Source organism: Brachyhypopomus gauderio, chromosome 17, assembly GCF_052324685.1.
Source record: "Brachyhypopomus gauderio isolate BG-103 chromosome 17, BGAUD_0.2, whole genome shotgun sequence".
In the NCBI taxonomy this organism is placed as follows: Eukaryota; Metazoa; Chordata; class Actinopteri; order Gymnotiformes; family Hypopomidae; genus Brachyhypopomus; species Brachyhypopomus gauderio.
The window spans coordinates 15,950,017-15,969,612 of record NC_135227.1 but is presented as its reverse complement, the minus strand read 5'-3'; the positions used below and the strand labels follow the sequence as shown (position 1 = coordinate 15,969,612).

At 48.5% G+C, this 19,596-nt stretch overlaps 1 protein-coding gene across 4 annotated transcripts in view; it reads right to left on the bottom strand.

The window, feature by feature from the left end:
- slc25a21 (solute carrier family 25 member 21) overlaps nt 1-19,596 on the bottom strand; it is a 79,643-nt gene that overhangs the window by 28,625 nt on the left and 31,422 nt on the right. For all 4 annotated transcript variants that reach the window (XR_013121862.1, XR_013121861.1, XM_076978407.1 and 1 more), the window contains exon 3: nt 4,259-4,307. Coding sequence is in view for 2 of the 4 variants with exons in the window: in XM_076978407.1 (XP_076834522.1) it covers nt 4,259-4,307 (49 nt within the window). In the remaining 2 variants the exon portion in view is untranslated. The remainder of the gene's footprint in view (nt 1-4,258; nt 4,308-19,596) is intronic.

The window sequence follows — 19,596 nt, the reverse complement described above, 5'->3', positions numbered from 1 at the left end:
GCAGTGCCAGTGGTAGATTCTGACTGGAAAAAGTTTTTAGTCCAAGTTCAGCTTTCATCTAGAATACAGGCCATCAGTGATAAAAGACACACACACACACACACACACACACACACACACCGCAGGCTTAAAAAGTGCATGCAGTGCTAATGTCAGCGTGGCAGAGCCCAGGATAGCCTCTCTCGACCCAGAAAGGTCACAGCCGCTTTGAAGTGAGGAAATGGCCAGCGATAGCAGAGACCCGTGGACAGCAGGCGACCGGCGACCATTACGGAGGCAGCCGGGACGGTGCGGGACACCGCCGGGAGCACTCGCTGGGCCGTAACCCGAGAGCCCAACGTTACAGGCCTGTTTTACGCTCCTCACCTCCCCCTTCCTCCCCAACCACCCCCCCCCCCCCCAACTCGCTCCACACGGCGGGAGAGCGGCCCGACGAGAGGCGGCGTGCGGAGCCGACCGCTGAGAACGCTGGGCCTCCAGCAGACGCCGGAGACAAACGAGTTTTCATCAGGCACTTTACTGCTTCTCTAAAACGGCTCATTTCAGCACACTGGGATCCCTCTGGCTTCTGCTGGAGGTTTTTGCAGTATAACGTGTTTGGGTGTTTGGGACTCCTCCTCCTGGCGAGCCTGGTTAATACCGGCTACTAATGCACAGTGGCAGGAGCATCAGCAGGAGGCCCGGCAGCCAGCAGAGGTGCCATGGAGACAGGGCTTCTCGCCTCACAGCCAATGAACGATCAGCAGTTTTTGGTTAACCACAAACATACCTCACTGTGGCATTTGCCCTATAGTTGCATCTGTCTCTTACGTTGTTTGCGTGACAGTTCACTATCATCTGAACTATTGTAGTGAGGAAGACTGTGCCTCAAGCCACCAGGGGCATATTGACAGATGTTAAGGAGTACACCCCCCCCCCCCTTTCCCCAACTGTCCTCCATAGGGTACACAGACCACGGGAGGACTGGATCGGGGGAGCAGGGCGGTGGGGCTATGCGGCGGGCTGCTTTACTGGTCCGGAGCAGCTTCCAGGTCTGAGAGATATTTGTGCCCCTGCTGCGTAAGAAGTGGTTGTGGGATTCCATCAGGAAGACACCCGGGTTCACGCAGCGTCTGGGGGGGGAGACACGGACGGACAGGGCCTGGAGCCTCAGAGTCTCAACTCCTCAGACGTCTTCTGGCAGTGCAGTAGATAGACTCTCTTAACACCCCCCCTTCCCCCCAATCTCACCACTACCTTGTGTCCAGTACAGATGCACTGTGAGAGGCAATCCCATGTTGTTCCAGACACCTGCTGGCGGGCAGATTGGTGTCCTCTGCTCCCGCATGGAGTCCACAGTGGACACAGACACAGAGGGCAGAACCAGCACTCAATACCCACAACAGCGTGAGTGACTACGCCCACACACACCCACACAAGCTGCATATAGATGGTATATTGAGAGTGGTAATATGACTGTGATATTTATATCATTCAAAACAGTCATTCTACACAGAGAAGTAGCCCTATGTGTAACTATACAGTAGGCACATGGAAAAACCACATCCCACAGTATACAAATGTGACAGAGGAGTGTCTCCACCACAGAAAATATTGAAAAGGAGACCAAAGAAATACCCAAAGCAGGTATCTACACAAAGCCTTTAATCACAAGCAGACATTTTTGAAACATCACACAACACACCCAGGCACAGAAGATGTGCTGGAAAACCTTCGTAACAAGATAAGAGAGAGAGAGATCAGAGACTTGGGATGGTACGAGTCACTGCAACTTTACACTGTGATTGGCTGAAAACGAGAAAGGAAAAGTGGGCGGGAACAATCAGCTCTGAGCCTGTGGGAGGGGCCATGGGTGTTTTGGAGGTTGGGCAAGGCCGCATATCTAAATCTTCACATCAAGAGCAATCTGGACTTCTTCCTGGCCTCTAATGAGAGCGGCAGAGAGGCCGGCGGGCTGATCAGAGTCAGATGGGGCGCCCCAAGTGCACCGCCCCCCTGCCGAAAGTGCCGCCCGACACCCTTTGTTACCTCCAAGTGAGCTGAGACCAGCCCATGAACCATGTAACTAGGTGGTTTCCAGGTTAATGAAAAGCTGTAACTCCGTCCCACTGTCTCCATGCAAGGCTAACGACACGCCATCACTCCAAACTCCACCCCCCACCCCCTCCCCCAAAAGTATCCGCCCTCCAAAAACAAAAAACACCCCTCGACATTCCTGCCTAGAAATTAGTACCTTAGAAATGGTGTAAACCACATATGTCTACAGCGGGGATAGAAAAGTGTAAAAGCTGTATAAAAGTATTTGCATGGTTGACCATGTAACCGATTCATATGTTCATATACACTCTGGAGAAAAACTCTTAAAAGGGGTTTCAGACAGAGGACCTTCATTGCTTCTTTGTGCAATGTATTAAATATATAGTATGTCTGTTTGTTTTGTGCAAACGTAGGGTGTGTAAGTATGCATGTGTCAGACTCCAGTGCCCTCATTTGCACGGTGTAAATATGGATTCTAACGTATACATTTTGTGAGGTTTCCCTGTGGGGGGGGGGACCCTTTGATTCTGCCAAGACAAAGTGAGGGGGGGGGGGGGGGGGGGGGTCCTCTCAAGGTTGGCATCCAATTTGGAGCAACGACCATTACAGCAGCAGCCAGGTACTAATAAGAGCCAGCCACACCAGAGAGGTGGTGCGCTGGGGACGACTCCGGCCGCCACTCCGGCCGCCCGCGCTAATAGATTTCAGCTCTGCTCGCGCTCACAATTATCCCGCTAGCACGAAGGGAGGAGGTGGGAGAGAGGGAGAGACGGCGGGGGATGAGCATGACTAACCAGGAGCCAGAACTTTACACACAGGTCATCCTCCGCTGTGCCGGACAGAGCAGCGGGAGGTCACCCGCCACGCCAAACGCAGATGTAATGACCAAGTAGGTTGGACTCTCGTCTTTTACTAGACGTGAACACGGCAAAGATTTGAAAGCGCAAAATATGTGAACGCATGATAGACAGCAAGTCACACGGGCACATACATAAAGATACGAGTTGCTACATATGTCTCCTTCACACACATCTCAAGTAAATAAAGCTGCCATGTTTTAATGGGGCTTTTACCACTTTTTAAGGAAGCACGTTACAAAGCGTGTGCACTTTGAACCCTGACCCTGTGACGAGAAAGTCGCCTAGCTGTGGCCTTACCTGTAATAAAGCCCATGCCTTCAGCACAAGGCCCTAAATCACCAGGCACAACTCTGGAGTATCACATATCCCTTCACCCAAGACTGGGAGCTCAGGCTAGTTACACCTCTAGTGACACCTCCTTCTGTTTTGGTTTCTCATTCAACAGGACAATAAAAAAAAACTGTAAAAAATACAAATGATTTTCTGAAAAAGACTCTTATTTGATTATGATTTGTTTTGTCTTGTATCTATTAACAAGATGACTTATTTGATAAATTGTTATTTACTGAGGTAAATACATGTATGTATTTGTGTCTGTGTGTGTGCGCATGTGCATCCGAGTGTGTGTGGACATGGGCATATGTGCTCGTGAGTGTGTGTGTGTGTGTGTGTGTGTGTGTGTGTGTGTGTGTGTGTGTGTGTGTGTGTGTGTGCAGGTGGGCTTGTTAAAGCATGTGTCAGAGTGTGCGGGCATGTGTGCATGTTCGCAGGAGAGCCGGGGTCTTGGCGGGCTGCAGAGAGGCTGTAAAGGTTTAGGAGCAGACCACGACCTGTTTACTACCCACGAGGCTCTGCGGGTTGTGTTCCCTGATCACCCTTCACTACCGATCCCCCCCTCCGTGTACGCTGCACAGGGGGGCCCAAGAGGCCAGCCCGAGAGGCCAGCCCGAGCCTCGGTCACGCACCAGTCATATCCCTCCCATCGACTGCCTGTGATCCACTCAAATTCATGACCACAGGCTCTGAACGACGGAACTAGATGAGGTAACGAGTTAACAAGGTCAGCGATTCTCAACGATTAAAAAGCAGTGCTCAGGCATCCGGGGCGAATGGGTAAACGATGCGTTTCATTTTCCGCAAAATAGGATGAAGACTCTTGGCACCAGTGCGCATGGTCGAGAAGGCAGACCTGGCCAGACCATGTGTGCACAGCAGAGAGACGGTAAAAGCAAATGCAAGCATTCCTAGAGGCTAGAGGCCTCATTCCCCAGCCCTGGGCTAGCTAGAGGCTTCAGGCCACAAGAGGACTGATGGGTAAAATTTATCTAGGAAAAAATATATACATTTGTGCTTTCATTTACCTGGTCTTCACTACATCAAGCGGGTGCATCAAACAGATCTCCACCAGACCTACAGAGAAAACAAACACTTGAATTTCAGTACCACGTCGCACCTATTTCATACAAGAGCCATCACTCAGCTGTGTTTAAAATATAATTATAAAAATGCACAATTGTTACACTGTTAATAATTTTTTCTTGTTCTTCCATTCATACCACACCGCAACATTTATGAAAAATGCAGCTCTTGGAAGAACTTGAGCTGAAACTTGCCCAAAGGAAAAAAACCCCTATGGTTTCAAAATGCTATCCACAAATATTTCACCACATAAAAAACAGGAGGAATTATATACCAAGATCCATACATTTGTAAATATGAATAAAGAGTCACAGATGTTGGCCATCCATATGCTCGCATGTTGGGTGTGTGCGTGTGCACGCGTTCTCCTGCCGCAAGCAAACACGGGGGGGGGGGTTCCCTCAGAAATTCCTCCACACAAGTCTCCCAAGCTCATGTCCGACATGAGCCGTGTGGCCGCCTTGGTCGCTCGCATCCTGCTGTTCCTGCAAGCCCCTCCGCTGCGACTGGTGAGCGCACGGCTGGACCATTGGCACAAAATGGCCGCAGTGTCGTGCGGTGACTGCCTGCCCTCCATTACAGTTGGGCATTTTCTGTGCCATGGTGCAATGACAGCTCAAAATGACCATAGGGAGTCAGCCATGAGTAATTAGACATTAGATTAATTTTTTTGTCTTTTTTTTTTTTTGCTGTGCACATCGGAAACTTGAAACGAAACAAGTGTCTGCTCTAATGTCAGCTACGGCTTCAGCTCAGCTGGCCGAGCAGGTAGGATAAGGTGTACTACACCAAGGTCAGACATTAGGCACACACACAAACTGGCATATTGCTAAACATGTAAGCATGCTGTAAATACAGATGCTACCTATAAGCGGTTTACATGTTATACTGGGTCAACTATACTAGAGTTGCTGTCTTTTTCAGATATTTCAAAAAGCCATAAGCAAATGTAGGTCTAGCTCCGCGGCTGTGTCTTGGCCACCTGTGTGCCGCTGCATTGTTAGTTCATTCAGAAGGCACCTCGCAAAAGCTCTACAGGTGATTCTAGATGGGGTATTTGCACCTGGAGCCTATTGTTGTCGTCTCCAAGGACCATAGAAGGGGTCAATACCAGTGAACCAGGTTGTCATGAGACTGCCATACCAGGGAAAAAATCAATCAATCAAATCACTCACAGACACAGCTGCAACATTACGTGTGTCAAAGTCGAGTGTTTAAAACAAGAAAAAAAAAGACGTGCTCCTCAGAGCAAACGACCTGGTAGACCAGAGTGGACCACTGCAGGGGATGACTGAAAAATATTCTCACTCGAAAAAATCCGTTGCTGAGCAAACAAAGGACACAATCCAGGATAGGAGCGCAAGTGTCCGAGTGGACCATAAATAAGAAAACACACCCAGCAAGGCCTAGCAGGATTTTCCAGAAGATGCAAACGGGTGGTGGACTGCAAGAACAGAAAAGCTAGAGTTGCAGTAAATGTTAAACTCTGCTCACCTGTGAGTTGCAGTTAAGACTCCTGGGGTCTGGCTCAGTGAGGTTTTATCAAAGATGACACGACATTTGCAGCAGTCAAATGTCCTCAAACTTTCTACTAATGCAACAATGGAGACGTTCAGAGGCCTGCGAGTTAAACGCTCTCTACCACATTAATCACACTCAACCTTCTTCTCGGTAGACATTTCACTTACTAAAAACAAGAATACAAGTAGAAAGCCTCAAGTCCTGAACATGACTTCATTATGTGATGTTGGGGTAGATCAGAGCACGGGAACCATGTATAAAAAATGAAAAACAAATTAAAGCTGACATTCTACAGTTTAGACTCATAGTTGTGGTTTCATCACATTTCTAAATACAAGAGTATCTAAATCCCGTTGCGTGTGGATAGGCAAAATGAGAAGCATGTAGCACATCAGAATACCGGCGCGTCAACTCTGTGGGCATGACGGGACCCGGGCTGGTCAGCTCAGTGTGGCAAAGAACACTGATCTTGTGAGCGGCAACTGCTGGCACGGCGCTCACAGCGGTTACCACGCAGATCAGGTTCCAGTGGGTGAAAACTGAACAATGCCTGAAACTCTATCTGTGTTGGATACTTGCTGTGTAAACAGGTATTAGTCATTTTGGATTGCTGTGCACCATACACCGCATGGCCATGAGGGGGCTGGCGAAGACTTTGATTTTTTATTATTTTTTTCCCCTGTTTGAGAGATGCTCATAGCTAGACTAACTGGCATCGCCACTAACAAAGGTATGACTGTTCAAACAGAATCTGTAGATAAGTGGGATTCCCCCCCCCTCCCCCAGTTAAGAGGTTAAGAGTCTAAGTGAGACTGGGGAACAGAGGTGCTCTTTCTCAGTCAAGCTGCTAAACTTCGATCCTCACTACCACTCTGCCATTGACTTTAATGGCTTCCCTCACAGTTTCTTCTATGTGTACACAGCTGTTCAGGAATACCTCTCTCATTCTAATTTTCTCCATTAAACATATTGTCTATAAACAAGACACTGTCTCCTTGGGGCTTTTCCAGGAAAAGTAATTATTAGGAGAAATACCAGAGAAGAAATACAGTTCACAGCTTCACCCTAATCTGGGCACTGCTGGCTTATACTGGCACTGTGTCCTGAGCCAGCGGTTCACACAAAAGTATCAAAAGTAGCTCACTGTAAAGAAACATCATGAGATTTGAACAGAAATAGCAACAGAAAAGGGAGCTAAGCACAGTAGCTAATTCTCATCTTTTCATATAATTATCATTTGCCCGAAGGATTTTGACACCACAAAAGCACAAGTGACTAAGTCATAATCCTTTTGTTTCGCAAGGTTCAACAATTGCTGTAAGGTTTATCATTAATTAATCATGGCTACTGGGCCGTCTCAGGGGAAAATGTATAAATGTGGCACTCTCACAAGACAAATGTGTTCCATTAACATGCGCCACCCGTCCAGCAGAGAAGCGAAGACACGAAAAGTAGCCGAGGCCTGGGAAAGTCATCTCAGCGCTGAAGCTGCTGGAAGCTCCATGCTCCCACAAATCTCCTACGCCATTCTTCAACCATACAGAAGATAACTGCGCTCAAATGGGAAAGCCAAGAATAAATGGGAGAGAGAAAAAAAAAAAACCCCACCACAACTGTGTCACACAACAGATCGCTTAGCGCTAGCTCTCGCTGAAACCATCGAGAGGCGAGCGTTGCTCACCAAGGCTCTTGAACCCGGGAGCAATTTCTGTTATCATCAGCGCCAGCCTGGCGAGAGCGCATGATAAATATTTGTCCTTCTTTAATATAGTCTGCGCCTCAATATATACTTCCAGTCTGAGCAGTGACTAGCTCGGTGAGCAAGCGTGTGGGCATGTTAGCGTAGCGCTGGAGCCAGTGGAAGCCGTTTAGCCACGGCGCTGTTCGAACGGGCCCGACTGAGGTGGCGGATCAAAGGGCCGAAGCAGAGAGAGGCCACAGGAGCCTGTCACTCATTTGATCCTAATGAACTCCATCTTAGGGGAAACGCTGCCCCTCTTAAGCACCGGGCCAAGAGTTATCGTCTCCCTCCAAAATGGGGGAAAATGCACAAACAAGGTGAAAAGAGGCAGGGATAAACCACGGCCATTTTTTACTGTGTTCCATATGGACTGGTTTAAAATGGGCAGGAAGGGGGAGGGGGGGGCTCTCGACGGGGGGTTAGGGCAAAAAAGATAGCAGGACACTTCCTCTGCATGATCACTACAAGAAACGGCAGTGGTAGCTTGGGGGTAAGGGCTTTGGGCAGATAATGATTCAGAAGATTGCAGGTTTGAATCCTGCCTCAGCCATCCAGACAGTTTTGGGCCCTTGAGCAAGGCCCTTGGCTCTTTTGACTCCAGGGGCCCTGTACAATGTCTGAATGTCAGTTTCCAAAAAAAAGAAGAGTGTGAAGACTTAATTTCATTGCCTCATACTGTGCAACACCAACAAATTGAATCTTAATCTCAAGGGCAAACGAATAACTTGGATTGATCACAGACTGTGGGGCACATGTCCGAGGTCCAGGGAGCCAACGAGGGCCAGGGGACACAGCCCAGGATCCAGAAGAGCTCCTGGCTTTGACTACAACAGAATGACAAAGACAAATGACCAGTAGGTCAAAAATCACCAAACTACACAGATAAAGATGAGAAGAATCTCCTTTGACACATTAATCAGGCCTTAGTTCAGCCTTGATGCCATAACTACTATTAAATGGTATGATCCAGAATGTGCGTTTGCATGAATATCGCTTGCTGTTTGCACTGCAGTAATTTCCTTATGACGTTATGAAGTCTGTGTTGTTGCTTGGACTCTTGGGTCCATAATTTACACATCACAGGGTTCTACAGTGCAAGAGATTTAATATGAACAGTCTAGTGTTTTTAGTATTTGTTATGGGTGGATATGAATGTGTTCACCGATGCCTGGAACTTGAATGCTATTACAGTATATATAGCAGCATAAATATATATGGCTGAATTAATATTAAACAACAATAAAATGACTGTACCATACAGATAAATGTGTGCATCGAGTGACCCTTAACAGGACTGTTGAGTGTTGAATCAAAATTTTATGCAACTCCAATTTTTGTGCTTTAGGTGAACGTTGATTAATTAATGCATTAGTGTATTTGGATCAGGTTTTAAGTATAGTCTGAATAAAACATCATTTTTATGCCTAGCGCAGAGAGAAGGTATTTAAAATTTTATGTGTTATATATTTTGATGTCAGGTGCACCAGGGCCCTTTGGCAAAAAAAAAAAAAAAAACGTACCATGGAACTTTGCGTCACACAGGACAAATTATATTTAACACATCCCACCATCCAACATTAAAAAGCCTTTAATCACTAGACAGTAAGGAAAATCCGACTGCAGTTAATATTCAGTCCAGTGGCAACAGAACCACACAGCTCCATTTGCTCCTCATCTTCAGACTCCAACCATGCTGCACCATCGAGAGATTTCTAGGTCTGTCAACACGTACTACCGTTTAATTAGAGCGTTCAGCAGCAGAGTGTACGCACTTCATATAGCACTTCACTGGAGTGGTCTGCCTTTTACTGCCTCGGAGAAGGAATGAGCGCCATCACAACTAACTGAGGGATCCGAATTTTTGCTGTACGTTCTCCGCCACACTGGAGCATGCGTGCACTAACAGGGCGCTATAGCTAACAGCTCTTGCAGGGCCATCTGGCAGCTGTTTGAAGCTTAGTTATGCATGAGCGGATGAAATATTTCTGGGCTCCATTATTTGGCTTTATCTTTTGTTTCCGAACCACAATGGCTTCGACAGGTCCTGTCGTCTGCAGGCGCTAGACGGACTAACGCAGAGGCGGAAGCATTGCTCTGCTCTTCTGTGTTTCTGCGTGTGGCTACACACCCCAGAGGGGACCGGTCGGGACAATTCCATGAAGGAAGGTGCAGAAAAGACAGAGCGATGAAGATGTCTTGGGGAAGGCGGTGTGATTTGGGACTGCTCTCCAACGTGGAAAATATATGCAGTGAAAGGTCCTACACCTGGACTGGGCCCGAGTGTAGAGGACAAGGAGCAGCACGTGGAGAGTCATTAGTGCCAGGAGAGAATGATGCTCCACCAGGAACACTAAATCACCGGATCAGGACGTGAAAATGTGGGAGGACGCCCACAGGGGTGATTATAGAACTCGGAGGCCCATAGATGTAACCTCATAGATGTATGGTTACAAACTAATTTCAAGTCAGGTCAGGTACATCTTGTGCCTCCCCTTGAAGTTATGGCTAGAAATGAACCCTCCCCCCCTCCCAAGAAAAAAAAAAAAAGCCACCCCCCCCCCCTACAATCCTCTACTACTGCAGTTTGTCCTTGGCTTGCATTCCTCCATTTGTGATAACATAACTAGGAGGAGTTCATACATCACCACAATGAGATTGCTATCTGCAGTTAGTTTTGGCTTGGGCAAGTACCGGGCTCTCACTCCCACGCATTAGCGAGAAAAGGAAAATAGCACAGTGACAGTAAGCGATTGCACAACGCGCACAGGTGCCATCAATCATACAGAGACTAAGCACGCAAATTTCCCTCCGAGCTTCGAAGAAAAGGTTAAAGACACCGAGCCTGGGGGGAGGGGTGGGGGCCTGAGGCTTGAATGGGGGGGGGGGGGGGGTGCAATTTGCACATGATTTTGCCGATTGAAGGGAGACTCCGTAACTGCTTTCGCAGTACTAATTGAGTCTAAGTGCCACTGCCACAGCTATTATCAGCACAGCTGCTGTATCTGCAGTCAGCTGTCCGGCACCTCAGGTCATATTCACGCGAAGACTCCTTTAAATCGCACAGGAAATGCATGTGGGCTTGGACATCAAGAAACAACACACACACACACACACACACACAAAAGCACCACAAAACGTGTTCTCTGTGACAGCTACATGTCTGAGGGAAGGGAGACGGGGGTAATTGGTTCCTGTTCACCTGCAGTGACGTTCAGGTGGGAGCGTGGCCTGGTACAGCCTGCAGCCAGACAACAGAAACATGCTAGACTTGCCTGTAACCTGTTCGTCACCGAGCCCAGAGAAAATACAGTAGCAGACACCTGCCCAAGATACGTATCAGAGGCTTTGGCGCAACTGATCAGATGCAGACGGCGGCAAACCGTGCAACTTTCTCAACGGTCAATCAGCCCGCGCCCTTCCAGAAGGCAGGGGAGGGGGGGGGGGTGGTAGGCTTCCACCGAGCTTTTCTCCACGGCGGAGGCATACTGAGTGGGTGATCTGGGCGTTATGCATCAGTCATTCCTGTTCGCGGTGGCATGGAGGCTTGGCGCAGGTCCTGGGAGAACCGGTAGCTGGCTGAGCAAACCCTCACCCCCCCTCCCCCTCCCCCGACACCTCTGCACTCACCTCCATGAATGCACCTTCTCAAAACACAGTGCAGGAATGCTAAACAAACAGGCGACGTGGCTGTGGTGCCCCATGCATCACCCCGACAAACAATGTGAATCTGATTAGCCATCAGGAATCCAGAGACTGACACAGGCATCAGGTTCCAGTGGAGGGGGGGGGGGGGGGGGGGGGGGTGTCTTAAATAGATCTTGCGAGAACTAGGTGAAGAATGAAAACTGTGAACTAAATGCATTCTGTCCGAAATGCACTCAGAGGAATTTCTTTCTTAAAGGAGCATCAATTTAGGATTCAATGTTTGACTTTTGCACTAGAAGATACAAGAGATCTTCACACATCCATCCGAGCTCCATGACCCGGTTGAAGACATTTAAGAGGCTAATGCTGGGCTAATGGTTACAAGGCCGGCCACTGTCATTCCTAAAACACATATTTGACTAAGGTCCGGTTCAAGTGAAATCCAAGAGCAAATTCAACAAATATGTTTGTGTCAAGCAGAACACGGGCAACTGACATATTACTCTGAATAATATTACAATGAATCATACACAAACGTCCTCTTTCAGCATACAGTCAAGTCAAATATTTGGATCTAACCCTGCTAAACTGCAACTGAAAATAAAGGGGCAGCAGTCTGATCGGTCAGTGTCGTAAATGTTCATCTGGGAGGAAGAAGGTAGGGGGAAAGAGCATTTCATAAGGACAGCGCCCCCACTGGCAGGGAGGTTAATGGGCAATTAAAGGCTTTGGCAGAGAGAAGGCGTTCATTAAATTCCCAGGCAGGCAGCCATTAGGGGCCGTGATTCATTTTCGTTTCATTCTCCTTGGCCGAGAGGAGCAGACGCCTCTTCTTTACTACTGCGTGAGCAAAAAAAACAAACTTGGTAACTATATGGAAAGGTACATAGAAAAAGATGATCATATAATCTACAGGATATGATGAAACCTGAAAACCATTAACAATGACAGACAAATGACAGATGGATTCATGGAGGACAGTGTAGATAAGTGCGTTCCAATTCAGTCTCGCAGGACTTAATCACATTTGTGTACCTTTCCGACCTCAAACACACCTCAGACTACCTGTACTGGCTGGGGATTCTTGAGGACTGGCCTTGTGGTTGGTGGAAAGACTTGAAAGAAACAGCGAGCTATTAAAAAGAACAGATGAGAAGTGAGGAGCAAAAAGTACTGGGGCACTAAAAGCCCAACTAACCATTTATCATCTTGTCATCTGGGCAGAAGAGAATCCCAAGCAGTTTACCAAATTCTAGCTCTGACAAAGTCCTGAGGGTGCTTACAAAATCAAGCAAGGCCTTCTTCAGAGGCACGGGTCGGTTTTATGGCAGGAGCCCGTCCTAGCCAGAGTTTCATCTGTAAACAACCTGGGGTTCGATCACTACAGCACGGCAGTGTCTCAGCTCTCCGCTCGCATGGGGTCACATAAGAAAGAGCGAGACGAAGAGAGACAAAGGGAGAGAAACTGAAGCCAGAAAAGGAATTGAGGAGATATATCCAGTCGTTTGTCTCCTTCCCAAGACACACACTGAACTGAGCTCAGGTGAAGTCTTCTACTGTGCATTTGAAAGTCTTTAGTTGTGACACTTAGGACACTGTAAATCATCCAATTTAAAGACAAGAAAGAAAGAAAACAACATTTAAAAGCACAGCTTGCCTTGCTTTCCTAGCATCTAGGTTACAAGGTCCTGGAGTCATACCCCCAACCATTCTAAAGTTCAGGTGAAGTATTTTAATGGCCATCGGTGCTTGGACACATCCACTCACTTGCTTACTTGGCCTGAAAAGGAAATTCCACCCATTCAACCTAATGAATGATTCAAGCAAACAAAGTCATTCAGATTGTCTTTTTTAAATCATCGTTCTAGAATAACATGCCAAATCGCATATGTCTTCAGAACACACTGCATGGCTATGTTTATTTCACAATGAGAAAATTATACAAAAAAAAAAAAAAAAAAGAAACCACAAACTAGTCTAATGCTTTATTTTATGATACTAGCAAAGCCAGATTGAAGCTGACATGTGCTCTGGGTTGCCATTACGCAGGTTTGTATGCGTGCTCTCTCTCTCTATGGAGCTGTAGCTCCATAGTCACTTTAACCTAAAACATGTTAGCTGCACGGCAGGCTCCTCCCATCTGTTCCACGCGCCGACAGCAGAAACGTCAGCTACCTGCCTGCTGTGCTCCAACCGCACGCCGATTCCCCTCATCAAAGCCTGAATTATGTATATGCATCAGTTGTCCTCTGACTGATGCTCAAACACCACATGACAGGACAACACGGGTGCGGGTCACGCCGCTGAACGGTGCACCATTGTGTAGAGGAGACTGGTGAAAAAATGTGAGGAACATTTGATAAATGTTTCTAATGTTTATTCATCAAAACAGTGTTACTGTTAATATCATTTTATAAATAATACTGAGGGAACTGTCTGCATTATTAGTTAAGCACACATGGCATCCATTGAAGCCACAGTCAGTGGGATTTTCTTTTTAATTAATTCATCATTCGTCATCAGCAAAATGTAAAGAGGAAGCACTAACTGGTCACAATGGTCCAGGCCGTCATCAAATGTCTAAAGACGACGCTTAAACCAGCATGCAAACACCACAGCAGAGTCTATACCACAGAAGTGGATGGCTGAAACAGGAGAAAGGGGAGGGTTAAATATGCAAATCCTGGTGTAACTGATTTTAACAAAGCCATGACCTTTTATCACAGAATCCACATTCACTCTCAGGAAATCATAACCAAATGAAGACTCGACACCTGCAGAAGCCACTCTACCTTAATGACGCACAGGAGCACAGTGTCATGGGCAGGGCAGAAACATGCCCAGAAGTTTAGGAGCAGAGCAGGAACAAAACTGAAAGAGCTTTTCTCCATCACCACAGCGAGGAAACCGCACAGACTCTTAAGCCATTCTTTAAATGTTCAGATCAGAGATATTTCATGAGTGTCGATTTATTGAGAAGAATCAACACACTAGAAAATAGAAGAATAACAGAAAATGATCACTAGTGAATTATCACCAATTTTCAGCACATGCCACACAGGGCCCCTCCCCCCATCTCTAACCTGTTCCAATTCACCTTCGCTTTGGGTGCACTCGTGATTTGCATTCTCTCCTGCCATTGCAAACCAGTTGTTGTGTTTGGAGACGGAGGTGCTGCCCCCGATGCTTCTGCATTGCCATGCGGATGCTCAATTTCCCAAGCCAGAGATTCTGGGAGAGATAGAGACGCTTTTGAGGATCTCCGCAGGCATCAAGGCTGATCCGCATCTGTTGTTCGGCCCTCGCCAGGGAAAACCTCAAAAGGCAAGATAAGGCAGAGGCACAGAGAGCCACCGCTGATAGCTTGGGGCTGCTGCTGGAGCTGGACAGGAGCGCGCCACCTACTGGCATCCTGTATTATACAGAAGGGCGATCTGTACTCGGCGGTGGGGCTCCTCTCCTGGCCACAGCTCTCTTTCCTCTGCCTGAAGCCTGAAAAGTCTGATAAGCACACTAAGGCTTGAGCGTGATAAGTCTGATGCTCATTAAATGTCACAGATGGGTCCTGTTTGTGTTGGAGATGTGTAGGGGAAATACAGAGGACACAAAGGTTTGTTCTGGGATTTTAAATAATGCAGGCATTGGGCTTACACACAGTTAGTGTTCATATGTGTTTTTCACAGTGTAAATCATTGGATATCTAACTTTCTACATTGCTCACATATTCAGTAAAGTTAAGGACGGCCCATTCAAAGTGTCTTTAATGTACAAGTGAGTGACACTTGTACATTACCGAAATAGATGAAAGTAAAACTTGCCAAACCATCATGGTGCATATCCTGCTTTTCAGCGTTGTGTGTGCAGGTTGGCAGGTTCTTACAACAAATCAGCCAATAAGATGAGCTGTGTCATTACTGTCACCTAGTGGACAGTGGAGACACACATTGAGAAAGCAGAGGCAGGAGTATGCGCACACACACACACACCCACACATGAATGCATACATACACACACACCCACACACACACACACACACACACACACACACACGCACACATACACGCACAAAAAGGGGAGTGTTAGAAATTAAACCAATACACATTTGCCAAGGACTGATGACCTTTCAACGGGTCTTCATTTAATAGCCTTGATGACTGACTACATCATCTATTGTGTGTGCTCACGTGCATGTGGCTGCATGCACACCGGAGGACAGGTTATACTGGGGGAGTTGGACTCGCCAAGGAATGTCAACGCAAGGACGAGAACTGGTGCGTTTGTTTTTCTTGAGCGATGCTGAACACCCAGCAGATTTCCCCCACGTACTTACAGCGTTCCTCCGTAAGAAGCACCACCAGCTCTAAATATTAACTCAGCGAGGGAATTTACAGAGAACACAAACTCCCGCGTCTGCCCCAATAACAACCATTAAGCGTAACAGTGCATTGTCAACAGGTGTGAGGACGTGGAAACGCCAGAATCACACGTCATCCAACATTTGCCCTCTCTATATTCAGCTCAACTCAACTCAACTCAGCTCAACTCAAACAGGCCTAAGGCAGCGGATCTGTCCAACGCTTCCCAAACGCTCACCTATAGTCCATAAAAGCTGATAATGAAGCCAATTATGGGCCAGGAACAGCAATAATAGACCTTTTGTGGGGCAGTAAATTCTTTAATTACTTGTTAACACCCCCATGTCTCTCTGGACAAGTGCGGGGCCTCTGGAGGCCCCTGAGCACAAGGCAAGCAGAGCGACAGAGACTTATCCCTGCTATCTCTCATGCATGGTCAGCCACAGAGTGCGCATGAAGGGGTTAGGGGTTAGGGGTTCTCCTGGAGCCGGCTGAAAGGACATGCGAGAGGGGGAGAGGAAGCAGAGCTGACCGGAGCTCACTGCCTGCAAGGTGCGTATGCAGATGAGGAAGATGGAGAAGCACAGCGGACATTCTTAAGCAGCGATACAATCTTCTGCTTCTCTAGGGACCAGGAGAGGAAAACGCAAGACTTGCTAGAAAGCACGCACTTACACACACACACACACACACACGCATGCTACGCTTTGTGACTGCCTGTGTTCACATGTGTTCAGTCCTGCAGCTCAAGAGATGTAGGTGTTTGAATGTGTGCGGAAGGTGTGGAAGGACTGTGGTGCATGTGTTGGGTTGTGTGTGTCCAGGACATGGTGGAGAGTACCGTGGTGTGTGTGTTCCTGCAGACCTCCACCCTAGTTGTAGTGTGAGAGGCTGATGCAGGAAGCCATTATTGAAGTGTAAACGTGTTCAGCCAGCACTGGCCAAACACCACATTCACCACCCACACGCACCCCCACCCACACGCACAGTCACAGATCCTTAAAGCTGCGGGATTTTGGAGAACTCTACCCTCTCTAAAGACACACACACACACACACACACACACACACACACTCTCTCTCTCTCTCTCTCAGCATTATATAAGCAGTGTTGGACAGGCATGGTGGTGGTTTAAAGCTGATGAGATCAATGATTATGTTACACACAGCGGCCGTTTGATGCAGCAATTATGCAATCAGCAGTGTGGCGCTGCCCTGTGTCTGTCTGCACAGGAGCGCACGCATGTTCAGTATTACTGATCGCAGTGTCACAAACAGCTCCAGCGCAGACAACAGCGAGACAGGTAAGTGGCCGGGTGAGACAGCGAATGAGACGCTAGCGTGGCACCGCTCCATGCCCGCCTCCCTCCAAGCACCCTGGGAAAACCCGCCCTCAAACGCAGACTCCAGCGCGCATGAACTTACAGCTGTCCAGCCGCCAGTCCAGAAACGGCCACAACCACTAGTGGAGGGGGCACAGTAAAATCTATACACAGGACACATTTAGCCCTCGAGGGCCGTGTAAAATAAAAATACGGTCCCGTCGTGAACGAGCATCAAAGCTCGGCTTAGTATCTTCTTTTTAAAAAATTTCTAAAATAAATAAATAAAACTTCTTGCTACATCCTGCCAACGCGAGTGCGTGTTCTGCTTCATCGGCTGCCCCGACCGCCGATTCAGACGAGGCCCCAAACTCTCTGGCTGTCCAAGACGAGGCAGGGTGACCATAAGGAGGCGGCCTGCCTCCCCATGATCTGTGCCTACGCCCGGCTTGCGTTCTGTCCCACAGAAGAGGAGCGGTGGGGGCAGGACAGTGACGGGGGCCAGCTCAGCAGTTCCTCCGGCCTGGACGCCGCCCACCCCCCACCGCAGCGGCTCCTCAAAGGGACCACTAATGAAATTCAGCATCACGCTTGAAAACAAGCTGCAGAAGTCTGTAATTGGAGGGCCGGGAGCCCGGCGGGAGCCCGCCGTGGGCCGCGCTCCAGGCCAGGCGATTATGCCAGGGGCTTGGGCTTTTCTTCTCTCTCTCACACTCTCTCTCTCTTTTTTTTTAAATCCAGCAATTTGTCAAAGGAATGGAGAGGAGTGTTCAGAACTGTCAGGGTGAAATTGTTCGTACTGCTGCGGTATTTCTGCAGCACGGCGGGGTAGGCACGGGGGCCGCCGTGCAAAACGCAGCCTCCTTGGAAGGGAGAAATGGTCGAACAAATCAAAACACACACACACACACACACCCACACGTAATTATACTATGGAGCACTTGGACAGCGCCGGTGCCTGAAATAGCGAGCTTTGAACGAAAATGAGGGAGCGGCCTCGTGAGCTCACAGCACGGCCGCAGAGCGTCCGGCACGTCTCAAAAGACGTGGAAGTCTACATTTAGAGCAAATAAGGATCTCATCCAACATGAAATAGAGAATTTTTCCCCCCATGAAGCAGACAGACAGACAACTGTGACGACTGCAGAGAGAACAGCTACGGCGCTAGCGGGCGATCACCGGAGAGGTGTGATGGTGGTGATGTTTCACAGGCAGCCCGAGCAAGGTGGGGGGGGGGGGGGGGGGGGGGGGGGGGGCAGTTTGCGGGAGAAAGAATCGCTGTTTGTCTCTTTCAGTGGGACAGATGTGGACAATGAACTCTTGACACAGTCTAGGTCTCTTTATGTTCAACATGTGTGTTTGTTACTCTCTCCGGTGGTGGGGATAAGTGTGTGTGTGTGTGTGTGTGTGCGTGCAGAAGATGAGGGGAGCAGCAGGATATGCGGCGATCTGGGAGGTTGGCTGTAATGACACACACGGGACAGATAAGCTTCCTGTCTGTCAGAATTCCATCAGGGAGCAACTGATTTACAGCCTTCACTGACCAGTCTGCATGCCCCATACCCTAGAACACACACACGCACACGCACACACACGCGCGCACACACGCGCACACACACACACGCACGCACGCACACACGCACGCACGCACACACGCACACACACACACACACACAGTGTGAAGCATTCAGTTCACCACACTTGTCAACATTTGTAAGCCGTCTCTATGCTGTGTGTGTCAATGAGATGCATGCAAGAAAAAAAAAGTGTGTGCGTGTGTACACAGCAACCTCTCAGTGACACCCAGCAAGTCATGGCCTGTTGGTCCAGGATAGCGAGCGAGAAGATGGACAGATCCATTAAACAAAATGTCACCCGCAAACACAACAATGATTAATCACGCGTCGCAAATTATAAGCACCTGTAGGAGCGGCTGTTGCCCCCCCCCCCCCTCTCTCCCCTCCCCCCGCCGAGCAGCTTTCACTCTCGCTTACTTCACCAGGCGCGCGCCTCGCTCCGTCTGCCTCGCCGTCGCTGACGGGGCCTCGTGCACACACGCACACACACCCATGCTTGCGCTCACGGCAGTCAATATTTAATTGGACAAACTCAACATGTCAAAATTAGAGCTGATAAACACACGAACAAGTGGATAACAATTATATAAGCACGCGGATATATAAAGCACTTTTGTGTTGGTTTTTTTTTTTTTTTTTTACCATTATTCAAACACGAGCGCCAGACAGGTCATATAAGTTCACGACATGGACCCGCTTACGTGTCACACTTCACGACGTCGGTAGGGGGAACCGGAAAGGCGCGCGGCCCTGCTGCGGTAGCGGCGCGCGGCTGACGAGCTGACGCCGCGTGCAGCAGCTGCGGTTGAGGGGAGCAGGGAGGGTCACCTGAGCTCATTATGGTAAAGCTGGAGCTAACGGACGCGCGGCCTCACGCGAGGAAATGGCAGCGTGATTAATGGGGGCTAAATTAAGGCGCGCGGGCAGCTCCCCTGCCCCAGTTAAACCAGTCGCCTGCCATAAGGTTCAAAACCCCAGAGCCTCCACAGCACAAACCAAAACCCGCCCGTCGCACGCGCATTACACACGTGCTCGTGCTTCGTGAGCATTAAATGAGAAAGGGACACATTCGGAGAAGTAGTGTGGCTTTGGGACTGAACCTGCATGAGAGAGCAAAAAA